Raw genomic sequence first — 22,276 nt, 5'->3', positions numbered from 1 at the left:
ATCCAATTGTAGTTGTGATATTACACGTTCAAGCAGTTTGCGGTCAAATCATTCGATCGTTCTTGCTGTTAGAGATAATTGATTGCAGCTTTGCTGGCGTCAGTAGTAGTAACGCGATATGCTCAGACATCCGTGCTGGGAAGACTTGATTGATGATTTCTTGAATAATGTAGGCAAAAACTGAATAAAATTGATTTGAACCAAAACGAAAAAGGTATGAGGAAATAATTGAGTAGGGAAAGCTGTATGTAATTTCGAATTCCTTTACTTGGGCGTCTACTTTTCTCAGGATAACTGTTGTACTGTTGAAGAACTACAAAATTCAACTTCAATTTTAATTTTTTTTTATTGAAAGACAAAATCATTTACAACTTGTGTATCAACTACATTTTGGTAATATAATCGGTTGCTTGGTAATCATTTTCGATATCATGGTTGTTTTTTCTCTTACTAAAATTCATCATTGAATAAATATCAATCGAATTGTAATACTCTACAGCTTACGTCGCAGCGTAAAAAATGCATCAACTGCATCTGTCGTTGCTAATTATTATGTATAACTTTTATTTACACCTTAAGATACGTAGATAACAGAAATAAAAAAAAATCTCAACATCCTACCATGAAATAAGTGCCTCTTACACCGAGGGTCGTGAGAGAATCGAAGTCGTCCGCAAACGTATCCAATATTCTTTATTCAATAAAAAATAACAAAAAAATAAAAACAAACGTATAATAACTTTTTACAATCAAACGATCCGATATCTTTCGCAAAAAAAGAACGTTCATCCCTTACATTTTTTCAACTCTTCAAAAAAAAAAAAAAAAAAAAAGCGAAACAGTGAAGTTCCAATCGATATTTCCGTTACAGAGCCAAAAAGATTGCAAGCTCACTTCGCAGTACTGCTTTTCCTATACGGTACACAGGCTAAAAGGGTATCGTAGAGAGAGTTTAATTTCTGTATACGATTATTCGTTATTGTCTTAAATACATTATTAATCCATACTTACATCGTTATCGTCGCTAATATAATACACCACCTCGTCATACTACGAGTGCGAAAGGGCAAAACAAACCTCCTCCCCGTAAACGAGACTTCGACACGAGTTATACCCGCGCGCGAGAAAGTTATAACCGAATGTTTGCGTCAAAGTTGTGGACTGGTCGGAAGGAGAAAAAAAAGGAAGGAAAAGAAATCTCAAGTACACAGGATGTATATACAGCAGCTATATATAGGTACGAGAGTCGTGAGGGAAAAGGAGGATCTAAATCGGAAGGCATCGTTAGAGCTTGCGAGCGAGTAGAGCAGAGCTTCCGCTGCACCATACACGTATACCAGCTGTATCTTACGTGCGTGTACACGAGTATGTATAGCCTTTGTCTGTCCGGACTGTGTGTGTATGTGTGTGTGTGGGGGGGGGGGGGAGGTGCGGTAGGGGATAAGCCACGATGTCGTTGATTAATACGGTTTACCAGTAAGTGTAACGGAGTGTGCAAAACGCCAGTAGCACACCGCCATCGCCGCAGTTTCTCCCCTTCCCGGAGGCGCGACGAACCAAACGCCGGCGCGTGCCGATCAATGGCGCCTCTCACGCTATTGGTCGGCTGATCCCCCCTCTCTCTCTCTCTCTCTCTCTCTCTCTCTTCTTGCAGCCCCTCTTTCCACAGAGTTAGAGAGAGAGAGAGAAAGAGAGAGAGAGAGTCTTGCCCGCACCCTCTCCTCACGGCGCGCGAGAGCTGATCTTCTGGTAAGGGAGGCAAAGCTTTTCTTATGAGGCGCATTGATTGCCAACAAACCCCCGCAGCAGCAGCAGCAGCAGCAGCGGGGCAGAGAAGCTGCTTCTTCTCCTTCTCTCTTTCCGCAGCCGCTCCTAGTTTTTCCCCGGCCGAGATATTCGCGGAGGGCTGAGACGCCCGGTGTGTGTGTGTGTGTGTGCTGGGTTCGCGGATTGGTGTAATGGAAATAAAGTAGAGAGATATGAGCTTGCGCGCGTGCGGTGCATCGCGCACGAGACGAGAGAACGAGTTTATTCCAAGTATCACTACGATCACGACATAATAGAGAGAGGCTACAATTTCTTCTCCTAAAAATTGCTCAGCTTTTAATATATTTAATATATACTCTCCTAGGCGATAATAATCGTAATAATATACAGGTTCTCTAGAAACGTCACTCTCTCTCTCTCTCTCTCTCTCTTTCGCGCTCTCATACATCTCGGACACGATACTGTCACACAGTGCAGGCGCATTCGTATATCTCCCGTCGTCATACATCTAACAATATATTGTCTTAGGCCGCGGCGGCTGCGTCATCCCCCTCATCAGGCACAAGCTGGTCCTATGGCTCCTCCTTGCTGGCAGGCTGGAGCTGGTGCACGACGCCCGGGTGCAGGTGGTGGTGGTGGTGATGGTGCTCGGGTCGTCGGGACAGTCCGAGCAGAGGCGGCAGAAGAGGCAGCGGCAGCGGTGGAAAGTGAAAGCCGGCGGCAAGTCCGCCCAGGAGAGCCGAGGCGGTCGTGTGCTCCTGGGCCTTGCGTCGGAGCTCGGCGAGGCTGCTGCTGCGATGGAGATCGCTGGCGGGACTGTTGGCCCCGGCTCCGGTCGACGAGCCGCCGGTGCTGGTCTTGCAACAGCCGCAGAGACTGCCGGCGCAGCTGGCCCAGCCAGCGGGCGACCAGGAGAGCATCTCCTGGAGACTGCTGCCGGCGGCCGAGGAGACGACGGAACGGGTCGAGTCCATGGCGGTGCTCCAGAGGGAAGGCGCTGCCGAGACCAGGGAGCTGTTCGGACTGCTGCTCACTTGGAGCTTCGAGCCGAAGAGCGGGGGTGAGAACTGCGCTGCCAGGTGGGGCGAGAAGAAGAGCGACGTCGCCGTTGTCTCCACCGGTCGGAAACCGCCGCCGCTGCCGAGGCTGGAACAATTCGAAGGGGAAGATTTTTTAAATTCGGACAGGAATAATAATAGTCACAGTCGAGCGCGGATAAAAAAAAACAGGCACACGAGCCGATAATCCGAGCCGAAGAAAGTTCCGCGGAAGGATAAAGCCGCGAGTCGTAACTTTAATGACACTGCATTAAAGTCCCGATGAAAAATTCAGCGGCGTACGCGACGCACACACACGCAGAAAGGAAGGAAGAGCTCGAGCGAAGGAGCCGAGCGCTCGAGAACGCCGGCGTCTGAATAAGTGATGGGGGATATATTTACGGCGCGGAGCGGTTTTAAATAAATTACGCATGCGTAGAGGCGCCGGTACTAAATGGCGCGTGGCAAGCTTCCGCTCACCTCTCGACGGGTGGTCCTCCGGCGAGCGGTTCGCTTCCCCGGTCCGACGGCTGCTGCTGCTGCTGCTGCTGCTGTTGGGGTGTCGGCGTCGGAGTCGGCGTCAGTTGAGACAGCGGCTGGGGCGACGAGGGCGTCGGTCCGCCGTGAGCCGGTCGAGGCGACACCGAAGCCGACGTCGTGCTCGGGCTTCGCGAACCGGCTTCCTGGTTGTTCGGCCCCGACGACTCCTCCGGCTCCGATTGCTGCTGTTGCTGTTGTTGTTGCTGCTGCTGCTGCTGTTGAGAGGACGGGTTGCTGCTGTCGGCCGAGGCCGAACCCTCGCGTTTGCGCTGCTCCTCCTTCAGGCGCTGGCTCTTGCGCCACTTGGCTCGACGGTTCTGGAACCAGACCTGCGGCGAGAGCGAGAATTTAGTAGAGCGAGTCGAGTTTGGTCGGACGTTCGGGAGGTTCGCGAAAATCCTCGCAATTAGGCCGGGCCTTTATCCAATTAGACGACAAAGGTGTGGCGCGAAAGCGTTAGTTAGCGCTACTTCTGGAAAAGGTCGCGCGTGCTTAACGAGAGCGACGCCGAGGCTCTGTGTAGTCGGGACTCGCGAGACTCTGGTAACGTGCCTAACATGACATAATCTCGGCTAAAATAGACTTTATTAAAGTCCCTCGACTCTTCTACACGTTTGGTCGGAGACAACATTCTTTCGTAATGTCGAGAGCCAGCTGAGAGCTCGCCCGGAGTCATACGACACACTCCGGCGTGTATACCTCGTCACTCGGCTCTCTACCTCCTGCGACATTTATTTTTAAAAATAAAATCTTGGCAGCTCTCGAGGAAAATTAGGTGTAGCAGCTAAAGTTATTGGACGGCTAAATTCTTACTGGCGTGACGCGGGTCTAACGCACTTTCTCGACGTTGAGTAAAGCGTCATACAGTCGCCCCGTCGGAAAATCCAATAACCTCCCCGATAAGGGCTATTCTCTTCGCAGAATTCTTTTTTTCTCTCTCTCTCTCTCTCTCTCCGGAGATATCACATCCAAATCGCCCGACGATGCAAATGGAAGGAGTATAAAACTCCGTTTGTAATACGGCGGAGACATCAGCATTTCGTTAAAAAATTCTCTCAGTACAGCAGAGGCTGGAATAAAAGAGTCCGCTGTCGCACACGCGAGAGCTGGGCGTAGCCGCGAGGAGAGAGAGAGAGAGAGAGAGAGAGAGAGAGAGAGAGAGAGAGAGAGAGAGAGAGAGAGAGAGAGAGAGAGAGAGAGAATAGCACGAAATATCGCGGGGTCTGCGGAGCATTTGAAAAGTTTCGTCCGCGGAGGCTCAGGAAATGGTTTAATAAAATAAATACGACGAGCTTCGTTTCTGCCGCGATGGTTTTCCGAAGACGCGAGGCAGTCTTAAGATGACGGCTCCGCCGCCGTAGGGAGAGAGAGTGAAAAGAAGAAGAAGTAGAAGCCGCGAGAGGGCGAGGAGAGAGAGAGAGAGAGAGGAATGAGAAGGAGCTTTCTCGAGTGGAGGCTCACGCGCGCGCGCGCCGCCAGACGGCCAGATATAATAATATCCTAAGGGTTGCTGGAACGAGTAATAGCTGGGAACAAAGCCGCGATTCCCTCGAGATCGAGTGCGGAACGTTGAATTTTTACCCCACTTCTCTCGCTCCGCGCACTTATCCATCTCTCTCTCTCTCTCCCGGCGGCGCTCTTATATATTTTTTCTGCGCTCTCTTCCCTCTTCGATGCGAGAATTTAATCCTAAATATGTCTAAAACCATTCGATCCGCGGTGAAGCAACGTCGGCCCGAGTATAATCCACTCGGAGTGCGTGCGGTTGCCCTTTTTTTCGCTCGAGCAACGAATTTCCCCCGATGATTTGTTTATGTTCAAGTATGTGATGTAATGTAACGTGGAAGCAATGCGCCTGTTTACGTATACAAATTAAATTAGGCACCGGCTGGCTATTTCGAATATTGCCCTTGATATATTAGTAACATGGTCGAGCCGTAATTCTTTCGTTCGACTGCGTGAAATTCGAGTCGTACACGTAGAAAAAGAAAGGCTCAGCTTTTACGATTGAAAAGTACAGGTTTGAATGGCGTAAGTGTAGGCGCATGAAACGTGATTTAAGTAAATTGCGCTCGAGTAGATTTCTCCTGCGGAGACGATGCGGAGAGAAGTATGTACGTACGGGCTCGTCATGTGCAGTAGTAGGCGTAGAACGTGCCTCGACGGCCCCCCAGGAGCTTCTAATTGGAGTAGGAAAGAGAACGAGAATGAGAGCAAGAACGAAAACGAGACGAGAGAGAGAGAGAGAGAGAGAGAGAGAGAGAAGCTGCCAAGTAGCTGCTGCTGGTGATGCAGCGCGAGCGGGACTGTACACTGCGATGCTGGATGTAATATAAAGGGAGAACCGTCGACGACGACGATGTGGAGGTGGAGGAGGAGAAGAGGTGGGGAACAGCAGCACTGCATAAACGCGCCTATTTGTCCATTATTCCAGATTCTCTTTGTCTTCTTTAATGAAACAATGAGTCTGCGCCGTAATTGCGTCATACCCGAGAGGCTGTGCTGTGCACCGTCTGCCTATATATGCACTGCACTATGCGCGTTATATATGTACCCGGGCTTCACTCCTGCGCGATGTCGAGGTCGGCCTCGATAAACTATTACACGTACACCGAATCCCTACTCGATCCTGATAGTCGCAATTTTTTCATTTTTAGTTGCAAAATTTATAACGAGGGACACACAGAAAAGTTTCGACCGCCCCGAAAGCGATAAAGAGTGTGCGTGCGTGAGAGCGAAAAACTTGGCTTTCAGATAATTTAAAAATCGCGTAATTCAATAACCCGCTCTGCTAAAGGGGGAAGGGTTCGAGCGGACATCACAGAGGGTGTTGGAGCGTTTCAATCCACACACGCACACACGCGGTGACATGCATATAGCGGCCGAAACTCAATTTCGCTATTAAACCAACGGCGTATTTCGGAATAGGCGCATAAAAGCAACGAGCGGTAATTGTGCTTCGCATGACTGAGTTATTTTTGTTAAAATCGTTAACCGGCTTGGAAAAGAGCAAAAAAAGCTTCGTTTTTTTTTTATTTTGCAGCGCGGTTTTTTACTGCGCGACATTGAAACTTTTACGATCGCCGTGATCGTTATTGCAGTATCATGACCGGTTTTTTCTTCATACGGACTCGAGAGCTCGCGTGCGCGCAGCTTTTAATAGGACACGTGCCCGTGTACGGGGGCACGTTTTTAATGGAAGTGACAACAAAACGCCGCACTTGTGCATAGGAAAGAAAAGAGCGAGACGACATTGTGGACAAAAATATTGTTTTTTAAAGTATAGGGTCCTCGATGGAGAGGTCGGAAACCCGAAACGAGTATCATTGCTCGTACTTTGCGAATCTACTTGATGTTAAGAGATTCGATGGCGGCACACCCTATCCGACTGTCCCCTGGGAATACAGATCGGAGATGTAACTGTAAAGTTAAAATAGACATGCTATGCCGCGCATAGTTGCAGGGGTGAAATTGACATGAGAAAGTCGCGTAAGTACCGGCGGGGTGTACTCGGCAGAGTAACTCGGTTATGTAACCCGAATTTCTCGGGCGCGATTACGAGATGTAGCATGTACTCTTGATCCGGGTATGATTGTTTCGAGTTTGATTTATTCAAAAAATAAATTGTTGCGAACATCCTTTGCAATAATCGAGACGCTGCAGTCTTGGAAAAAGGGGGCGAAAATGTATAAGGAGTGAAAATAAAAAAAAGAGGGAATTAGATTTACATCGTAGACGGAGACTGAAGGAGGATGGATGGACGAGCTGCGGAGGAGGGAAGAAAGGCAGTCGGAGAAAAAGCGAGAAAGGGAGAGAGTAACAATCTGGCGAATTACCGGCTTAGTTCGTCAGGAGATTACGTCAGGTCGAGGGTGTCAGCGAGACCCTCGGGGCCTGGGTCCTTGTTCTCACACTTGGCCGAGAGGCACGAGCTGCTATTTTTCCCCTTCTCTTCCCCCTTTTTCTCTTCCATCATACCGATGTTATATATACGCCTCTCGACCGCGACTCTCGTCTATACCGCCAACTTTTCCAGAAAATATACGACGCGAATAAACTTTAAATATAATCTCTGCGGGATTTCCGATTCCGGAGATGCGCGCACACAACGAGTTTGGAAAATAAGTTTTTCGATTCGATCAGACGTGATCCTCTACTATATAGTCGAAAGTTTTATTACTATTCTATACACCGATTATTATATATCCTTTAATCCACTGCGCTTTTTCACTTCGAGCATATAGACGTTGAAACGCAATGCCGTTATGGTGTATAACGAAATAACAGCTCGGGAACTTTCAAAAAGGATCCGCGGCTTGGGAAAGTTTAATATAACTTTATCAGCGATGATTATAAGAATTTTGCAATTTCGCTCAACTAAGGCCGCTCTACGCGATTAACGTCGCAGAGATGTAAGTTTATATATGTTATAGGTTCTAACAGTTGATTCAATTTACCTGAACTCTCGCTTCCGTTAAATTAATTTTCATCGCGAGATCCTCCCTGGTAAAGACGTCCGGATAGTGGGTCTGAACAAAGGCGGACTCGAGCTCCTCTAATTGCTGTAATGTAAACGTTGTTCTGTTTCTTCGTTGTTTCCTCCTGACGAACGAATCTTCCCCGACGCCGTGAAGGGCTGGATGATAGGCGGAGTAACTCGCGTCTGAAAAAAGTCGTGTCCCAATGTTTCATCGTTATATATTATACAAATGAACATAGCAGTTTTGCGAATCAAATTCGCAATTGGAGCTAAGCCGTCGATAGGCGCGTTATTACAAGAATTTCCAATGCGCGCACCAGGATCATATAGTTACAATCAATCGGGTAGCGGCTTGATCCTCAATCGCGTGAATGTGCAATTGCCGTTGAAAATCCTTTCAGCTCATCGTCGCAATGTGTATTGCAATCCATCGGCTGTTTGAAATAGTGATCAATCCAATATAATCCAATATAATCCAATGTTATCGGCTTGATAACCTTACGGCGAACTAGATGTTTAATTATACGCACCTGCGTGGTATAATATTCGAAAATATATAACCATAGCGCGAAACCGTGTAATATGACAAAGGGAAACTGGAAGAGCGAGATAGAGCAAAAGCGGAGAATCAGGATGGGAGAAAAGCGTGGTGGTAGATTTGGCTGCAAAGCCCGCCGGAACCGCTCATTAATGATGCAGAGCAATCAGCGCAATTAATTACCACGGCGCTGAGCCTCGAGCTTAGCGAAAAACACAAATTAATTTCCTAAACTCATAAAAATTGACGATAAGTCACGTCCAAGCTGCGTCGGGTATGCATCGGTAAAAATCTGCGAGAACGGAGAGTTGGATATTGCGCGTTTGAAATCTGCTGCGGCTTTCACGTCCTCGCACGCACACACACACACACACGCGTGTTTCGAATTTATTTACTTTGGCTTTAACGTTATGCTTCGACAAATGAAATATAACACGCGTACGCAGCACATTAACGGGGAAATTGAATTTTCATTTATGATCATCCATGTTTGATAACTGGTTTGAGCAATTTTATTGTATTTTTAAATGATTTAAATTAATACATGACGTGCGCATGATGTTATATATACGCTGGATATTATGTGGATTAAAAAATGCGAACAATCATGATGTTTACTCGTCGAGTGTGCGTTTGTGTTTGTTTTTAACTTTATCGAGCATATCTTCGCATAAAACAATAGTATATATTTCGATATACGCAAGTGCGCGAAGTAGTAGTTTGGCGCCCGAGCAAAGGGCGCCAAACTCGATGCCCGTGACTAGTCGGTAAAGCAGGAATCATCGCTACTTAACACCCCCTTAAAACTTGGTCGCGCGCGGCGAAACATTCCCGACTTTCCAAACTACCTCGCGGTCGACCGAATCGAGATTTTCAAGGTGTTCGAGGCGAAAAAAAAGAAACGAAAACGGGGGCTCAGAGCTTACACAGATACCGAGGCGCACGTATAAAGCCGAGGCCGCAGCAGCAGAAGGAGCGAAAAATCCAGCGGCAATTATCGATTGGCCGTGTCGGCAACGCGCCGCGAGGCTATAGAAAGTGAGAGAGAAGTCGGGCTCGCTCGTAAATAAATTTAGCGGGTCCCGGGAGCTGAGATCCACTCAAGATCTTAGATTAGAGTTTGGAAAAGTAAAGCCAGCCGGGATCCGCAGTGTAGCTCTCTCTCTCTTCTTCTCTCTTCCTCTCTCTCTCTCTCTCTCTCTCTCGAGTCATCAGTCTGTATATACAGAGCGGCAGTCGGGAGTCGCGCTGATCCAATTTATTAGCCGTACTTGGATGACGCGCGAGGCGCACGCTCTGCTATATCTACGTATATATCCGCACCCTGCATTCGTTCGCGCAGTAGAGACCTATACACAGAGACGTATAAAACTATATACACAGCAAGAGCAAGAGAGCGAGGTATATATCCAGACTGCAGCTGCGAAATCTAATGAGAGCGCGAGCGCCACTAATGAGCATAACGAGGTAGTTAGATGTTGGAGTAAATTTCGGTGCGGGGACGCCACTGGCCACTGCTGCCGCTGCTATGCTGCTGGCCCGAGTGAGCCACTTAGCGACTTATCACGTAGTTACCTAATCTGTTTATCCCGACAAGAGGAAGGGAGGCAGCTCCGTTCGTACACACCGGACAGGGGAACGATGCCCGAGAACGTCCCCAGGGCCGCGTCTTCGATGGCACAGCTGTCTATGTGTGTATGCGCGCTGCATGTCACTCTCTCGCGTCCTGCAGTATATACAGGGGGAGCCCGGCAATTCCTTTCTGATGTCCGTCGAAGGATTCGATGATTCGCATCAGGCCAATTCGAACGGCTTATCGGCCGATAGTAATTTGCAACTCTTTGTCGATCTAGTCCAATAAATTTACAGAAAATAAAATTCAATACTCACAAGGATGCGTCGGTGCGAAGGGGTACTCGAGCGACGGAGGTAGCCTCGGGGCCGGCAGACCCGAGGGGCAGTGGTAGCAGAACATCCCTCCACCTCTCGCGGCCCCCGGCCCTCCGGCCAGTGCCTGCTGCTGCTGTTCCTGCTGCGTCGACCGCTGCTGCTGTGCATGAACCGACCCGATCTGAAAGAGCAACTGCGCGTGAGTTGATCAGTCTGACACTATGTAAGTATACTCTGACGAAAAAATGTTTTTTTTTTCCTCTCTCCATGCCTTCGCTGCACAGCGCGCAAGGGTCCGCGAAAGCGAGAGCTGTTCAAAGTTCCGAGGATACATGTAGGTGTATATAACACACGCCTAACAAAGTTCCGCCCCTAATCAGGAGTAAAGTTTCCTCCAAGTCGAGCTAACCGAATAACCCGCGCGCGCGCGCGCGCGCGGCTGTCTGGAAGGGCCTCCACACAAAAATTAACGCGCGCGCCTTTTAATTCTGCATCCTATACTATATAGCGAGGACAATTGGATAACACTTTGCAGCATAGTAGTGAGCGCTGTGTGTGTACACATACTTCCGGCCTCTCGAAAATGAGATAACACGTCGATCCCCATTACGCTGTGTGTACAGCAGCGGCTGCTGCTGCTGAGCGCAGGAGGGGCATTCTAAACTCGCGTAAATAAGTAACGAGGGTATTGAAGCCATCGCTCGCTGGAACTTAATAAGCCGAGAGTCGTCAATTTGTAATGCGAGTGCGCGTGTGCGTGCGATAGAGAGAGAGAGAGAGACAGAGAGAGAGAGAGAGAGAGCGGGCGGCCTTTACGTAACGCTCGCCGCCGTCGGCTTTGCCGTGTAGCACTGCGCGAAGGGACAAATTGAATTTTAGATCGCGCCCGCGCGCATCACGTCCGCTCACGCAGATGATGCTAATTGAAATTTGAAATTGATATTAGAGAATTATTGCGTACCCTCCTCGGGACTACTATCTAATACTGCTACTGATCTGCGTCTCTATCTCTATTTCTCTGTGATGTGCCGGCGAGCATATGCAATTACGTCGTCGATTGTTGTCGAATTTTGCGAGCTAAGAATTTTTTCTTATACAAGTGTACACTCCACACACGATGAAGCTACAACGATGAGCCCGAGAGCAGAGCAGAGCAGAGCAGAGCAGAGCAGAGCAGAGAGATGATCGGATTATAAACCTCGAGAGCAGATGTTCAATTTGAAACACGAGACACACACTCATACACGACGTTAAGCCGAAAATCGCGTTGAATCATTAATGCGTCCATCTTAATATCTGCCGCGAAAATACTGAGGCTGTCTAGCGCCGTTTCGAAGCTCAATTATTGAGCACATACACATCGCACAGAGCGCGTATAATATACCTATATAGTAGTCGGGCAGCGATCGACGTGCGCGCTTTCGCGGCCAATCAACTTGTCCGACGCGCGCAGCTCCCCCCCCCCCTCTCTCTCTCTCTCTAGCAGGGAAATTAGATCTGTCCGGTATATGTGTAATAAATCGAATCGAGAGGCGGAAAATTAAGGCCGCGAAAAATCGCAAACATCGGGCAACTCGATCGGTAAAGAGTCGGTATCAAAGGATACAATGCTAACCTGCTTGCGGGGAATTTTCACCCTAATACACTCGCATGTATATAGATTCAAGAGCGAAAGAAAGAGAGGGGGAGCAGTTACTTCCCCATTGTGCGTAATGGTACCGGCGATACATCGACGCGTGCGGTATACAATATATATATATATATATATATATATATGTACAGAGAAGAAGTGCAAAAGTAACAAGCATACGCTCTACTCTCGACACTGTGCACGAACAGAAGGGACGAAATGGACCGAGTCTAATCCGCGGCAGACTACACATGCAGCAGCTACCCCCTGCGCATATAGATGTTTGCTTTCTCTCTCTCTCTCTTGTGCGGAGAGCCGAGAGTCTATATTTACCCCCGGCGCTCTCTCTCGAGTGTGCACACGTCGACGAGCTGCACCGCGCGCGGAGCAGTACCGGTATACATGTATATAGTGTGTACAGGGGCTTATTCGTCGAAGATTACGCTACTGTTTTATTGCGCGATCATCCGATTGGCCCCTTATGATCGCGCCGCAAAAGGGTTCGCCGCGGATTATTGTTATTGTTATTGCGGCCGAGCTCTTGACACTTACGCTTAGATGTGATGTAAGGGTCGTCGAGGCCGTTAATTTTTCGTACGCGTAAATTTTTATTTATGGCGATGATTAAAAAGTGATGTACGATTCTTCATTGGGTACTGTATACTGTATATAGTGTGGCGCGGTCTCTTCGTTAATTCGCGATGGTGTCCTTGGCGGGAATTACGGGTAGTTGGGACGGAGAAAGTCGGGGTTAATTGGCGTATGCTCCGAGTCTCTCGCTTGTATAAAATTTCGTCGGAGGAACTATCGACGTGACAGAGTAGAAAAAACAATGCCCATTTTCCAGGAAAACCGCACAGCTGCAAGCTCGCGGATTCCGCAGCACAGATCGCAGAGATACAGCTCGCGAGAGCTCAGCGCTTGATTATCGAGTCGGTAATTGTATAATTGCCCTCAGCGCGAGCGCGGCGATGCGAGCAAAACGCGCGTCGACGCATTCGCCAACTCACTGCCGCAACGTATAACACATGACGTCAACATTCAATAATTCGACACGCGACGCATGTATCGCGACAGTATATCGCGCGAGACTGCACTTATTGCGCAATTAGCGCGATTCCCAATTAGAAGTGATATATTTCAGTTACGCGACGCGGCTGCTGCAGGAAAATAATAACGTCCCTCGATTTTCCGAAACGTTGCGCTGATGCGATCGTGGCTTTTAATTATATACGCATCGGTTTGAGAAAAGTCGAGTCATCTGTCACGAGAGGACGTGCGTTATTGTAACGAGTTTAGCGTTGTATTTTACGCGTTTCAATTACGCTCGGCCATCTGTACGCGTGTGTGTGAACGAGACACTGATAGACTCCGCCGCGTGTGACGTGCTCTCTATTATTCGATTGAGGTTATTGTTGTTGCTATTAAAATTCGAAATCAATTTCTCGAAAAAAAAAAAATCGATACCCACATCGTCAGGAGATAAATGTGCCGGCGTCAATTAAAAGAGATTCGGCGTTATACTGCATCATCGCTCGCTGCATGAAATTGAATGTTTTATTAGCGCGTATATTGGAGAGCTGCTAGGCCGATGTAGCGTGGAAAGCGCGAAAGCAAGTGGGTAACTCAAGGAATGTGCGCTTGCCGCCGCCGTCGCCGGCTCTCTGACGACGTTAGCCGCCGCCAGTTCGCCGACGGCGTCGTCCTCGTCGTCGGTCTGCTTTATTAATACAAGCGCGCGCAAGAGAGAGAGAGAGAGAGAGAGAGAGAGAGAGAGAGCTGCTCACGAATTGGAGAGAATTAATTAAGCAGCTGAAATTGGATGCAGCGCGTTAGCCCTTATTCTTGGATGACACAATTCAATAAGCTTCTGGGCTCCGAGTCTCGAGTTCTCTCTCTCTCTCTCTCTCTCTCTCTCTCTCTCTGCTTCAGTGCTGTGTGTGTGTGTGTGTGTGAGATGCTGCGCCGTCACCGCGTCGTGTGATAGCGCGCTCTAATGCGGGATAACGGCATTACGAGATTCTCCCTCTCCTCGCCTCCGCCAATCGTCAACTTCTTCGCGATGCTCTTGATTCTCATCTCTCTCTCTCTGGGTGTCTGTGTGTGTGTACACATGTGCGCGCCTATTACCCCGAGTTCCGAGAAACAAAGCAGCGCCAATATATGTAACGCCGTCAGCGCAGCCGCTTTATTAATAATTCTCATCAGCACACTTTTATCTCACTCACTAACTTCAGGATCACGACTCTCTATAGCGGTGTAATAACGAGAAATTAAAAAAATCGAGGTCGTATACAACGGGGGCTCCCTTTTATACGTACACCCGCTTTCGATCTTGCATCTCTTTCGCTCCCCATATCGGCCCGAGGCGTCGCTGCGTGTGTAACTTTGTACCCGCCGCCGCCGCCGCCGCCGTAATATGCGGGGATGAGTATACAACGCGTTCAAAAGAATCAAGCGGCTCTTCCTCGCGCGCGTCTATGTGGTCGAGAACAAAAAGAGTCGAATACAAGAACGAATACTATAAGCTACTTTGCGGCTATTAATTCGAGGAGGCTCAGGTGAACAATCGCGTCTACATCCAATTTCAGACGGTAAATCATAACTTCCGCGCTGTATACATTACGCGACAGCCATAGGGTTGTGTGTCTGGCTTGCTTATTAGCAAAGTGCAACTCTCCGCGGCACAGCCGTAACTGTGTACTCTCCGTTTATTATTCCGAAGGGGCTCAGGTGCTCTTTCTCTCTCTCTCTCTCTCTCTCTCTCTCTCTCTCTCTCTCTCTCTCTCACTCTTCTGTGGCATCGGGAGGGGCAGTGCGCGCCGGCGTATACAAAAATTATATAGCTATATGTATAATCTGTGGGAATATAAATTGGCGCGATACAGCTCGTTTGACGAATTTCAAAGTATACACACACACAGAGCGCAAAGACGCATAAACGCGTGACAAATGGAATTCCGGAGACGGGACCGAAGGTCCGGTGTATATACGTCGAGGATATAGAGAGAGAGAGAGAGAGAGAGAGAGAGCGGTCGAGCGTGATGAAATCGAGTGGAGAGACAGTATCCAGCAGCGGGCTATCACGTCGGGGCATTGAGATTCCGATTGACTTCCGGTCTACGAGCCCGAGAGCGTAGCAACACCCCTCGACTATATCTGCCCCTGTTCGCGCGCGCACGCGCGCGCGTGTGCGTGTGTTGGCGAAGCCTTAAGTGAACAGCGAGAGAGAGAGAGAGAGATACTCTTCGCACATACACACAGCGCGCACAGACACTCCATTCCAGTGCATTACGCATGCTCTCGCGCTCGATCGAATCCTCGCGCGACTCTTGGGTCTTCAACCGAGCGTGACCGTATAAATAAAGCGCCGCCCACTGCTCACTTTATTATCGCTTTATTCGCCTCTTTTGTCTACGCTTTATTTCTCGCTCTCGCTGTATATTCACCCTTGAGTTCTCTCTCTCTCTCTCTTGGTAGCCCCTTGAATTGTTCTTTCTTATCGACGCGACAATCCGGAGCCAGTCCCGGCGTGCGCTGCGCTATTGCTTCACGCCTCATCGTTCCGCGCGCACTCGTATTCGTGATTTATCGTGTACACTGTATTATAAGCGATTCGCGGCTTTGTTTCATTGAATTATTTACCGCGCGGGCTCGATCAATTCGCCATTATTTGGGCATTTGCAATCCGTGAATTTGTTCTCCCTCCTCATCTACTACTGCACACACGCGGCGATGAATTATTCAGCGAGTCAGTTAAATTTATTTAAAAACAAACAATTGTAGGTACACATCTTTAGACAGCGATTCGGTACCGAGAGCGATTACACACGAGCGAAGAGGACAACATTTTCGTGCGGACGAGATAGAGAGAGAGAGAGAGAGAGAGAGAGTGGGTGGTGGCAAGCTCATATAATTGAGGTTGAATCAATTTTTTCTCTCTCTCTCTCTCTCGTCTCTCCGCTCATTTCATCAAATGACGTGATTAATTTTTGAGCGCCGCTATAGGCGAGCCGCTTGAAAATCCTTTTTGTCTGCGGCGCATAATTGCTTTTGAATATTTCAGCGATTTATACACAGAGCTATCTCCTGTCTTTGTTATACATACATATACACACTGCACATCGCAAGGGATATTAATTATATCCCGCGCTGGTGTTTGCATTGGCTATAAGCTACCGGCCCGCGTAATCAATATTTATAAGGTTGTGCATCGCTGCATAGCAGCCCGCGCGTTTTAGCGATATAACGCTGTTTTCTTTGATGTCGCAGCGACATCGCGGCAAAGTGTATTGAAAGCCGCTGAAACCGCTAAACCGATGCGATTAACGTGATGCATAGACAAATAAATTATACGCCGGTGTATAACGATCCTGTATATGCAGTGGTGCAGCACCAGACCTGATCAGCGGCTAAACGGATATGTATATTGGACGGTGATATTGGCATTTAGCTTTACTTGTTGTACGGCAAGTGGAAACGACGGGATTCGGTCAGACGACGATGGTCTTCGGCGAAGAAAATAATAATAATTAAACTTTGCGTCGAGTCAACTTCATCATCGGTCGAGTTGTAAAAATTCACTGATCTCGATTTCAATGACACCAATCGCGAATTCATGTCAATTGGTTTAATTAAATGACGCGCGCGAGCTTCTGTGTATGTGTGTGTGTGTACTTTTTTCGAATCGAAATTAATACGAGCAATTTTTTCTCTTCAAAGCAACGACACACACACACACACACGCGAGGTTAATCAATTTGAATTCCGCGCATCAATGTTTCGACGGATCCTTACGTAATCCCCCCCCCCCCCCCCCCCCGAGAGCCACATAGACACGCAGATCAATTCAATAAGGCGACGAAGAACGTAGCATATTCGCGCGCGAACTTTTCTCGAATATACAACAGTTATAACAACGCATTTGGCAACGACGCCTCGTTACACTACGTGCATCATCATCATCATCATCATCATCATCAGACGTGTGTATGCTACAACGCGAGAATTCATGGCTGCGAGCATGCGGGATCATGTAGAGCCACTATGGCATTGATTGAATTAATCTGTCAATTTACCAATTACACGGATGAGTTTGTTTGGCGCGGCTCTTGCGGACTGCTCTCGTTTGCCTCGCTTCTCCCCCCTCAACCCGCGTTTCTCGATCCTTTACACTCACACACATACACGCGATTCCCCTCTTCATCCACATGACGCGCGCGCGTCTATAGGCAGCCGATGTACGATGGATATATAGAGCGCGTCGGGGCAATACGTAACCGCGTGGCTCGAGGCACAGATTCAACGAGCTCAATTGGCTCGGCGAACGAACGAGGAGGATCGTATTGATTCTTCGGTTACACGACGGCGACGCGGCGACGAGCAACAAGCTCACCGAACTCGAGAAGAATATGCCTCTCTCTTGCTCTTTCTGTCGAATCACCACACGATCATATACATACATATATATATATATATATATATATATATATATACACGTATACGTGTATGCAGATATGCAGCGCGGGGTATTATATAGAGGCGATCGTGGATGATTGTATTTCGATCGGAATTCATTCGCGCGGGAGAGATGCCGCGGTAATTATCGGAATTTAAACTATTAATGCAATCACCGACGAGGACTCTGAATAATTGCCGATCGATATCGCTATGCAGTTCCCTCTCTCTCTCTCTCTCTCTCTCGCTCTCGATTTATTATTCATCGATGAATTCAGGAGAGCGCGCATTACCATTTTTCCGCGTGTCTGACCACAGCCGCGCGCCTCTACTCGTGCGATCGTTTCGAGGGAATATATTTCCGCGTTAAAATCCGACGCGATATAGCAGGTGCGATACCCGCGCGCAAGGCGCAACGTGCCGAGAATTAATGCCGCGGAGACTCTCTCTCTCTCTCTCTCTCTCTCTCTTTCTAGCATTATTGCTCGGCCGTAAATTTCGGCCGGAAGACGATTTAGCGAGGAAACAGCGCTGGGGGATAAATCTCGAAGAAGTCGAAAAGCGTAAAACAGCTAGCGTCGCTTGAAGAGCACCACAGCTATATACGACGAAGCACCGCTAGAGAGATAGAGAGAGAGAGAGAGAGAGAGAGAGAGGATATATACACGTTTAAAGGATGCCCCGATCCTCCAACCAGAGACGACGAAGGCGTGTCTTGCCGCACCGCCACTTTGTATCTTCCCCTCGCTCGCTTTTCTCGATTGTGTGTGTGGTTGGGGGTATCTCTACGTGTGTGTGTGTGTGTGTTCCGCAGGCAGCTTCCTCCCGAAAATCGCATTTTTATTGACCACCAACGCTATACGCGCGTTCGCTAGGCAGCAACATTTCTGTATTAACCTTCTCCGCGCGCGCTTCCCTGATCTCCTTTCCCACTTTTATCACTTTTCTTTCTATATACAGCCCGACTTGCGCTTGCGGGATGTGTGTGTGTGTGTGTGTGTGTATGATATGCTGCTTTTCCATCGGCTCTATATACTCGCACTTTTATTACGTGAGCCCTTTCTATGCCCACCGGAATAATCAGAATTCACTTCCTTTCTATTTTCGAGCTCTTCTGCAGAGGGTGTGTATACTTTTTTCGATTTTACTGTCGAGCATTTATTTGAGACTGAATATAGTTTTGAATTTTGGGATGGATTCTCCGTTTGCACTGTATATTGTTTGGTCAACTCTGATGACGATTGACTCGGTATACAGCGTGTCCATACGGCGAACTTCTGATGTATAGGCGGATGCGAGAGACAACATTCAGTTTGAAGTGATTCGCTTGATGCGATTCTCAACATTGTGTCGGGCGAATCAACGCTCGTTACGATTGAAAAACGAGAATGTTCTGGCTTTATTATTGAATGAACGACTGATATACTCCTGCATACGTGCTTCTCTGATAAAGTTTATTGCAAAATGGTTAACCCAGTTAAATGATCTGGAATACCATTTTTACGATATTACACATTCAACATTATCAATAATGCCCGAAGTTTGATTTACTTCTATATTTAATCATATGCATAAACGCTTATTCCGACCATTCGATTACGATTTTACGAATCACGGCCATAATTTTAACTTGGTTCACCTAAATAATTCCCCAATTCGAACGCATGTCATCAATTGCCGGCTGCAACAAGCTCGAAATACATTATTTCGATTCTCTGTTCAAAACTCGATGAAAAGTTTCCAAACACGCAGACAGCGGCCGCGCTGCGAATTACGCCTGAAAAGTTAACGCGCTTAATTATGAAATAACCGCGCCAAAAGCCGAGTGTATGTAAAATTCAATTAAAAACATCGAATCTCCCGTAACTTTGCATTATCATGAAAAAAAAAAAAAAAAAAAAAAAAAAGATTAAGGTCCTGGCACGCGTCATCAGCTGAACCGTATCGTTCGACTAAACTAAGCCTTAACTCGGGTTATCTCACTCGTCGATTTTCACTGAGCGATAAGTTAGCGCATCGGATCGAGTAAACATATATCCCGAGAAGTTGGAACTCAACCAAGTGCCGCACTGCGCGCGCGCAAAGTTGTCCGCTGCAGAGCGCACACCGCGTCAAACCGAGCACAAGCTTATATGTGTATATCCGATTGTCAATTAAAAACAGAAGCTGTAAAAAGCAAGCTCCGAATAATTCATCCCATTACACTATAGTATATATCCAGAGGGCGGCTGCATAAAAACCGCTGTAACATTTCATTACACGTGCGCGCAGCGTAATGTCATCTGCATTATTGATACCACACAACTGGAGGCAAAGTACATCAGGCTACAGCCGCTGAAAAAAGCGCGATAAAGTCATTGCCGCCGCCGAGGCTCTGCGCAAGTCGCAGCCAGCGCGCGCCATATAGGATCGCGTTACCAATTGAATAATGAAGAGTCGCAATCAACGCGCGGGCGGCCGCTTCGAAATTTGCATATTATTCCTCTGCAGCAGCGCATCGTACCGCCGGTATAATTTCGGCTTATTTCTTCCTCCCCTTCGTTATACATCGTCGCACGATTTCCCTCCCACACAGACACACGGGTATAATATTCGAAAAATCAAATTCGGGAGTGTCGTCTGCTCGACGCGCATCAGCAGCTGACTGTGTAGGTGGTATACACAGAGAGCGTGCGCGGCGGCGACAGCAGCGCGCGCGAGTTCATAGATAATTGAATGAGCGCTCATGAGAGCACGTAATTTACCACTTAGGAACGGTAGTTTAATCAGGCGCAGGCAGTGCAAACGAGAAAGCGTAATCTCCGACGAAAATTATGGAATCGCCGATTACACACTCGTATGCGCGCGGACAGAGCAAGAGGGCGAAATAAAATAACTCGCTTAACGTCCGCCTGCGCGCGCGAGCGCGAAGAGCCGTATAACGAGAGGAGACGCGACTGCCCTGTTAACTCGACGATTGACGCTCTTTTGCGTCCGCGACGCTTTTTCGTTTTTTCTTTCGCTCTTACTCTCTCGCTCTCTCGCTTTCGCGATCGGGCGATTTTTCCCCCGATAATAACGCGTGAATAAGTAATTATTCGAAATTTTGCGCTTTTCGATCGCGATTCGGATACGAGGCTATGCTTATATATACGAGACGCGACGACGGCGACGACGAGAAAGAGGAAGCGAGGGTCGCGCGCGCGCGCGGTCGGTAATGGGCGACATCCTAATCCTGGCCCCTCGCTCGCCTCCGCGCACACGTAGACGCACACACACACACACATACGCACGCGTAGAGAGCGAATAAAGTATAAACACGCGTAAAAGAGCGCAAGCATACCTTGAGCAGCGGTGGACTGGACGAGCAGTCGGCGCCCGGTCGGAAGAGCGTCGTCGCCGCCGTGCTGGAGGCTGCCGTGGCTGCGGGGGTGCTGGACGATGCCGAGGGCGAACCGATACTGGCGGTCGCGGCCGCCGCCGCCGTGGGGCTGGCCGGGGCCCCGTTTCCTCCACCGGGACTCAGAATCCTGGACACGTGGCTGAACAACAACAGCTTGCGCCGATCCTACTACTCGCCTACTACCGCTGCAAGCTCGGCTCTCCAGCTTTCAGAGTATCTCTGTGCTTCTGCCTACGTGTTTGTATTACGTGCTCGAAGACTCTCTCGACAGCAGCGGCGAGTCTCCGCGCGACTGAGCGAGATGTAGCCGACTGACGCCGCACTTGATCAGCCCGCGCTCTACGAGACGGAGAGAGAGAGAGAGAGAGAGAGAGAGAGCACCGCACGCGGACGGGGTGGGCGGTTCGCGCAGGCGCGACCGCCCCGGCTCCTGTGGCTCCGCCTCGGCGCAAGCTCCATTGGCAGCCTCGTAGAGCCGAGTCGCGACTACCCCCTTCTACCCGAGCGACTCGTATATTCGCGCGCGTAAATCGCCAGCGCTCGCTGTATCCGGCGTCTGGAGAAGAGAGAGAGAGAGAGAGAGAGAGAGAGAGAGAGAGAGAGAGAGAGAGAGAGAGACAAGACACTGGCTCCAGCTCTCCCCGCTCCGCTACTGCCACGGATTCGATAATCCGCGGGGATTGTCACTTAGGCGCAAATTGAAAGGCGCCGCGATTGCTTTTTCATTAGAGGCGCCGCCGCCGATCGCGTTATATCGAGAGAGAGAGAGAGAGAGAGAGAGAGAGAGAGTATGCGACACGCCGACTTTTCAATTGCGGCTGCGAAAGCTCTCGAAATATCGCACATGTTTACACTCCTGGCTCTCTCGTAATAAACCGAAGCGCGCGCGCGCGCGCGTTACTCGATCGAGTTAAAGCTTTTCACTTGGCCGCGAGAGCTAATAGATTCAATTTAATTTTCATTCCCCGTCGCAGTGTGTGTGTGTGTGTATGAGTGTGTTTGCCGAGTTTTGCTGCAGAGAGCTTGCAAGTTCCTACGGCGGCGCGTGCGAGCTAGCGGGTGAAAATTATAAGAATCTCGCGTAGCTTTATGGACGGGCAAAAAGCTTTCCTCTCGCTCTGCTTCTCTATGCGCGAGACTTTTCCTCCAAACTTTTTCAAACTCTCCCGCGCAAAAGGGAGGCTTTTCCCCTTGAATTTCGAGAAACGGGCGGAAAAATTTTTATACGCACACGCGAGGAAAGCCGATGCGGAAAATGCCGCGTAATTAACGGTGCGCGTAAACTCGAGAGCGCTATACTGCAGCGGCTCTTTGCGCGACGTCGCTGTGTACTGCTTAGAGGTTGTTTAATAAAATAACCCGGTTAGGAGAGGGTATACTAATGTACCGGCGGCGGCGAAGGAAAGTGCGACGACGACTATATACACGCTAAAGGTGGGAGGGGAAAACGAGCGGGAGAGAGAGAGAGAGAGCGGGGCACTAATACATAAAGTAGCTTAAAGTAGAAAATTGTGGAAGCGTCGTGATGCCTGGTGATTGCGTTACCTCCGGGCTT

The 22,276-nt window shown here is 48.8% G+C and overlaps 1 protein-coding gene across 2 annotated transcripts; it reads right to left on the bottom strand.

The window, feature by feature from the left end:
* Window positions 1-327: 327 nt before the first annotated feature.
* Window positions 328-21,057, bottom strand: LOC100119801 (cone-rod homeobox protein). Of its 2 annotated transcripts, none has more exons than XM_016989524.3 (5): window positions 20,662-21,057; window positions 10,253-10,445; window positions 7,802-8,007; window positions 3,285-3,673; window positions 328-2,913 (listed from the first exon to the last, which is right to left on the bottom strand). In XM_016989524.3, the coding sequence occupies exons 2-5, from the start codon at window positions 10,335-10,337 to the stop codon at window positions 2,340-2,342; spliced, it is 1,254 nt and encodes a 417-aa protein (XP_016845013.1). In that variant the 5' UTR covers window positions 10,338-10,445; window positions 20,662-21,057; the 3' UTR covers window positions 328-2,339. The 2 variants fall into 2 exon arrangements, with proteins under 2 accessions (XP_016845013.1, XP_016845012.1); XM_016989523.3 differs by having other exon boundaries at window positions 10,253-10,433.
* Between the last annotated feature and the right edge of the window lie 1,219 nt (window positions 21,058-22,276).

The sequence above is a fragment of the Nasonia vitripennis genome, chromosome 5, assembly GCF_009193385.2.
Source record: "Nasonia vitripennis strain AsymCx chromosome 5, Nvit_psr_1.1, whole genome shotgun sequence".
Taxonomy (NCBI): domain Eukaryota; kingdom Metazoa; phylum Arthropoda; class Insecta; order Hymenoptera; family Pteromalidae; genus Nasonia; species Nasonia vitripennis.
Note: the sequence above shows the minus strand (reverse complement) of the source record. Positions and strands in the feature narration are given on the sequence as shown.